Source organism: Ziziphus jujuba, chromosome 2 (genome assembly GCF_031755915.1).
Source record: "Ziziphus jujuba cultivar Dongzao chromosome 2, ASM3175591v1".
NCBI lineage: Eukaryota > Viridiplantae > Streptophyta > Magnoliopsida > Rosales > Rhamnaceae > Ziziphus > Ziziphus jujuba.
In genome coordinates this window covers 29,832,487-29,839,010 of record NC_083380.1, presented here as the reverse complement: position 1 = coordinate 29,839,010, position 6,524 = coordinate 29,832,487, and the positions used below count along the sequence as shown (strand labels likewise).

General features: G+C 32.8%; 1 protein-coding gene across 1 annotated transcript; it reads right to left on the bottom strand.

Annotated features, from left to right (window-relative positions):
* Positions 1-1,813: 1,813 nt before the first annotated feature.
* On the bottom strand, positions 1,814-4,670 carry LOC125422690 (receptor-like protein 43). The gene is made up of 2 exons (XM_060814138.1): positions 3,775-4,670; positions 1,814-3,114 (listed from the first exon to the last, which is right to left on the bottom strand). Exons 1-2 carry the CDS (start codon positions 4,616-4,618, stop codon positions 1,940-1,942), a joined length of 2,019 nt encoding a protein of 672 aa, XP_060670121.1. The 5' UTR covers positions 4,619-4,670; the 3' UTR covers positions 1,814-1,939.
* Positions 4,671-6,524: the final 1,854 nt, after the last annotated feature.

Sequence of the window (6,524 nt, the reverse complement as noted above, 5' to 3'; positions counted from 1 at the left end):
AATAATTTGTATAAGATTATCATTTGTCTCAAATTCTCAAAAAAGAAAAAAAAATCAAATTTTTTATTCCTTATATTTGTCTCAAACTTTAACTATAAAAGAATAAGACCCAAAAAAAAAAAAAAAAAAGAGTTAAAAACCTCCATGTTAATGAATGTTTCCATATCCTCTCACTCTGTTTTTTTTAACTCATATTTCACGTCTAAAAGTTATTAAATTTTATTATATAGTTTACATACTTTGATCCAAAGGGCTTCAAAGAAACATTATTATTTATTTAATAAATTTATATTCATTGTTCATTCTTATAACCTTTATTGTATTTTTTATTTTTTATTCTTTAGTTTTGCATGAATTATGTTTCTTGCTATTTACAAGTTATTATTGTAGTCTATGATATAAAATACTTCTTTTTTTTCATGGAAATTGATGTATAGAACTAAATAATTATTTTTAACACTCTTACGTGGTTGTTTATGAGTTAAAAAGAGATCATCAAAACTTAATACAAAGATTTAATTAATAACTTTGCATTTTAAAATGAAAAAAACAAAAAAAAAGATAGAAAAAAATTAACATTAGTTTTAAAAATTTATTGTTATTTTTGCCTAGGGCCTCAATGAGGCTTAACACGGCCTTGTTTATGGAAGCATAAAAGAAGCAAGTATTGAAATTAACCTGATAAAACAGGAAACAAATATTGACTACACTTTTAGTTTCAACAAACTCAGAGCTCTCAAAGTTTCCGCACGACATGCATTGACTGCTTCAGCAAAAAATAAACTTCACTCACACCACTACCTAACGCACAGAATTAATATATTTACAGGTAAATGCATCCAACAAAGAAAAATTACGAAAAAACCATCTTACTAAACTGAGTTTTTTGTTTCCTAGACCATTTCATTGAGTGTGTATATATATATATATATATAGAACACCAAAAAAGAAACTAGCAACAGTAGCGTGACGAGAAAATTATATTGTACTTTATTTATTTTATTTTTGGATAAAGATGTTGCACTTTATTTAGAATACATGGTGAGTGATTGAATTTCACTTTGATTTTTCCATTCATGGTAAATTGAAATCCAGCACCTGTCTGCGGATAATTTAAAATGCATAAATAGCCAGTTAAGTGGCTTTTGATTTTTATTTGTATTTTTAAAAATTAAGTGAAAATAGGATTGTTTGATTTAGTTTCTGAAGGGCTTAGCTAATGATAAAATTTACACTGCATTTGGTTCTTGGGCCATTGTATATTACTGTAAATTATGGAATTAATATCTTACAAGGAATCAAAGCAAGGCAATGCTGGCAAAAGTGGCCGTATAAAGGAAGCTATCAAAGCAAGTGATGGTGATGTGAAGGAGACGAAGCAGTGGTAGGAAGTCCACTTTTTGATTGAGGGAGTGAAATGGAGGCCATTTTTTTAGATAACAATGAAGTTGGGAAACATGGCCAAGCCATGGAGAAACAGAAAAAGGTTTTGGACTGGCAGATAATAATGAAATGTAAAATACTAAAACGGAAAAACAAAAAATAAAAAGAGGCATGTACAATTTCATTTTTGTTAATATAAAACTTCCCCTTTTTTTTTTTTTTTTTTTTTTTGAACTAGAGGCTCTTATTTACCCTTATTTTCTCTTCCTAATTCCAAAGGAGTCAACAAACCAATCATGTCTCCTCTCAATTACAAGCTGGATCTCCACATAATAAACCAATTAGTTAATTGGTCAATTTAGCTTTAATCGCGCACTACAGAAATAGTCAAATTGATGAAAGACACTGATAACTTTAGCATAAAACAACCTTAAAAATAAATAAATAAGAGAGAAATAAAAAAAGATCTTCATAGTATATTGTTACTAGCAACAACAATGTAAGAATTAAAAGGAAATTTTTCTTTTTTTTTTCTTTTCAACTAGAGCATTCTTATTTACCCTTGTTTTCTCTTCCAAATTCCATATGTTTCAACAAACCAGTCATGTTTATATTCAATTACAAAATGACCAACCACAATCCCAATGACTATCCCACATCCACACCCAATCACTACAGCTTTCCAGTCTAATTCCAACACAGACTCTTCCTCCTCCTCTTGAACTGTTGGAGATGGATCAGGTGGTGAGTTTTCCTCTGAGTTTCCATATTTATTTGACAATGGACTCCCGAACAATCCCATGTTTCCTTCAAATGAGCTGTTTGGAAATGTGTCAAATTGTTTCCCCTGCGGTATGGCCCCTGTGAGGTTATTGTTAGCCACACTGAAAGATCCAAGGAAATTGAGCTGTGTGAGCTGCAATGGAATTTCTCCTGATAGCTTGTTATGAGAAAGGTCCAAAACTTCAAGGTAAGATAGGTTCCCTAAAGATGATGGGATTGGACCTGTGAGAATATTGTTGGAAATATTGAGGGAACTAAGACCCTTTAGATTTCCTATCAACTCTGGAATATCTCCTTCAAACCGATTATTGGACAGATCCATCATCTTTAAGAAATCTGGGATTTTTCCATAATCCAGGACTATGCCTTTATTTGTAACTTTCATTGAGTAGAAGAAACTCAAAGTCCAATTTTTTCCACAATAACTGCCATTCAAATAAGTCAACTCATGTGTGTTGTCAAAAACTTTCATGGCATTCCATTGTTGGAAGTATCCCCAAGGCAGATGTCCAGAGAAATTGTTGTGAGATAGATCAATAATCTGCAACTTGGGGAATGAAACTTTGCTTTGAGGCTCTCCTATAGCACCATGGAATCTATTAGAACTCATAAATAGAGCAAACAACTCAGGAAGAGTTTCCAACCAAAATGGAAAACTATCTTCAATCTGGTTTTTTTTAATGTCAAGAAGCTCAAGCAATGTGCAGTTTGCCAAGGATCTTGGGAAATGACCCTGAAATTGGTTTTCACTCAAGTCCATCACCCTCATCCTACAGTTATTTGTCCATGTATCTGGAATGCTTCCGCAGAAGTTGTTTCCATATAATTTCAGCATGGACATTGAACTGAAGTTCCCTAAACATGGAGGGAGTTTTCCACCCAAGTTGCTGGAAGATAGAGCAAGGATGTGCAGTGAACTCAGATTGCAAATAGATGGCGAAATTTCACCTGTCAATTTGTTGTCTGACACATCATAAACATTGATGGATAGTGGTGGAATGTGTAGAGAATCTAGAGGCCCTTTAAGCTTGTTAGAGTTAAGAAATAGGGTTTCAAGTTTAGATGGGAGGATAGCAGGGGATTGATCATAACCAGTAAGAAAATTATCACTAAGGTTTAAAAGGTCCAAAGTTTCGCTGCTCGTATTATATATCCATCTTGGTATTAAGCCTTGAATAGAGTTGCTTGCTAGGATTAGTTTGGATAATTTGCTTTGGTTCCTTAAGAAGTCAGGGAACTCAGTTAATTGGCAAGATAAAAGTCCTAAAAACTCAAACTGGGGAAAAGAACTCGTGTTCCAACGAGTTCTTGTGTCAACTAAAAAATTGTTGGCCGACAGTGAAAATTTTGATAAATTTTTCATGGTGAAAAACATATCAAGCTTGACAATCCCACTAAGCTTATTTTCTCTTAGGTAAAGTGTCTCCAGATTTTTAAGCTGAGACAATGAGATGGGGATTGGACCCTGCAAGTTATTTGATGAGAGGTCCAAACTAGTTAATTTGGTAAGGTTACCTACTGAGAGAGGGATGTGGCCAGAGAAATTGTTGTATGAAAGGTCTAGTTCAATAAGTTGGCTAAGGTTACCAAGTGAAGATGATATCATACCAGAGAAACTTGTGCTAGACACCTTCAGGTATTTGAGCGAATTCCTCAAGTCAAATTCTGGCAAGTAGCCACTGAGATCGTCGTTGAAGTTCACATTAAGATCCTGTAAAAGTGGCAGATAAAAAACTTTAGTAAGAAATTCCCCAAGTAAACTGCAACTTTCTAGGTTCATAGTTGTCAAAGAAGACAAGTTTGCAAGCCTTTCAGGCACTGTAGATGCTATGTCAACAGTGCTAAGAATAAGCTTTTCAAGACTTGTTAAGTTGTGGATTAGGCTTTTGAAACTGAAACCTTCGAGTCTCAAAAGCCTTTTATCCACGGAATCAATGTTGTAAGACAAATCTAAGGAGGATAGCTTTGAGAGCTGTGAAATTTCTGTGGGAACTTGACCAAAAAAGCGGGAACGTGAGAGATTGAGATATGTCAGGTGTGAAAGATGAGCTAGCCGAGTTGGGATTGTAGAGTAGTTGAAGTTATTGTCTGCAAGGTTAAGGCTTTGAAGATGAACAAGATGGAAAAGGGTGCTGTTGGAGTTGATAGAACCAAAGAGGCAGCTGCTACTGAGGTCAAGCCCGATGACACGACCGGTATCCTCATTGCAATCCACGCCATCCCATGAGCAACAATCGTTGTTGTAATTCCAAGACGAAAGTGTCGGATATGAGGAAGGATCATGAGAAGCGCTCATGTCAATGATAAAGATCTGCTCGAATTGCCACAGTGCAGACTTCTCGTGGTCATGGCACCTGGTTTGCACAAAAGAAAAAGCATGTTGAGGAAAAACCAGTGAGAGTGACAAAAGCATCTGAACAAAGATGAAGTAAGAAAATAAAAAAGACTCCATGTCAATATGTATGCTTATCTTCCTCACTCAATTGCAAGGGACTCTGCTGATCGAAATACAAATTTATAGAACAGATTTACAGAACAAATTCAGATGTAGGCCCTACATCTACCACCCCTACTGTTAAAAATGGTCCATTCACCTTTTTCTCTCCGATATAACATGTAAGATGACTAAAATATCCCTCTACCAACTTGTACGTCCTTAAAATTAATTTCAATCACATCCCTAAAGAATTCAAAACAATATAATGCATGAATAGTATACAGTTAATTAAATAAAAAAAATTATTTTTATAAATAACAATACTTTCATATTTGGAACATGCATTATACTGTTCTGTTTGTTAGTGGAAAAGTTAATATTGTACGTAGGGGAGACTTATGAAGGACTATATGATTTGAAATTGGTTAAAAAGGTCCCATTTTCCCAAGGTCCCATTTCACTCCCTCTCTCAGACTTTGCTCTGTTCACACTCTTTTCCCCTCTTTCACACTTTGTTCCGGTCACCCTCTTTTCCTCTCTGTTACACTCTTTTCTGTTCACACTTTTTCCTGTAATAAAGCTACTATATCTAATACAAACAATACCTATTAGAAATTATATCTTGGAGATAATATTTCTTCACAAGAAAAATAGAAAATTAAAATAGAACCGTATTTAGACCATAATATGTAACCATCTTCAAGCAACAATTAAAGTTTGGAAGTTTTGCTTACTTACGTGATGTCAGCAACATAATGCATTGTACGAATAAGAAACATCGGTGACCCCACCAAAAAAGGTGACAAGATTTTTAGGCTTCATAAAAAACAAGAAAAAAAAGACTAAGACTTTCGGAGCATTATTTTCTTCTGTTTGTTTGTTACGTAAAGAACAAGAAAACATAATGGAGTACTATATGGATTGGAATTAATTGTTTAAAAGTCCATTTGTTCCAGACTTCATATTTATATTCATCACTCCAAGTATTTTAAATATTGTAAGAAAACTACTGTATACAGTACTGTTGTAATATTTAGCAATCTTTGTGATATGCTGGTGTGCCACATTAATTCAAATTAATTATTGAACAAAATAATCAGGCAATTGTATTAAAAATGAAGAACAAAAAATAATAATAATTATAATTATAATCAAATAATTGTATTAGAAATGAATAACAAAAGAAAATTCTAAATTGGGTTCCAAGAGAGAATTCTAAATTGGGCGTTATTGCCTTAGAAGGATAAAAAGACTTTAATAAAATAAAGTCTTATTAGTGACAAAACAGAAACACAAATGAGGAACTTGATTATAAATGGATTCTATTGCCTTAAACGAATACAAAAATTTAACAAAATAAAATCTTTGTGACAAAATGGAAACACAAGTGAGGAACTTAAACTATGAATTAAATGGATCAAATAACAATAAAATAAAATAACAAAATAAATAATTATAAGAACTCAAAAACTAATGAAAAACATAAATGAGGAACTGAAAAAAACTTTTTATAAGATTTCTTTAGAGATTTTGAGGCGTAAAATAACGAGATATAGCACCAAAAAGAGCTTCCATATAACTGATAGTCTTGATGTTTGATAGCTTCAATTTTTGATGAAATCCTCCAATATTGATAGCATTATGTATTTATCTAGAATTATCACATTTTTTAATCAATCAATAAATACAGATAATTTCCATGAACATATCAAAAACTCAACCATATGTTTTTCCAAACAATTAATTCTAGATAAATTTCGTGAAATATCCATCCAAGAAGATAAATAGAAAAATTTTGCCCGATACCCCTATTTGAAAGCCTTTAATGAAATATACCCCTCTCCTTTCAAGGTTTTTTGTTTTACCTTTTTATTTTTTAATATTCCTAAACTATCCTTTTCAAATATCAAAAGGAAAAATA

Bases quoted from the DNA above. Each gene is read 5' to 3' on its own strand.
- LOC125422690 (XM_060814138.1), bottom strand. From the start codon at position 4,618: ATGGAGTCTTTTTTATTTTCTTACTTCATCTTTGTTCAGATGCTTTTG. The intron at 3,115-3,774 runs GTATGATATCAT...ACAAATTGACAG, and splicing joins GTCTAGCACAAGTTTCTCTG to GTGAAATTTCGCCATCTATT.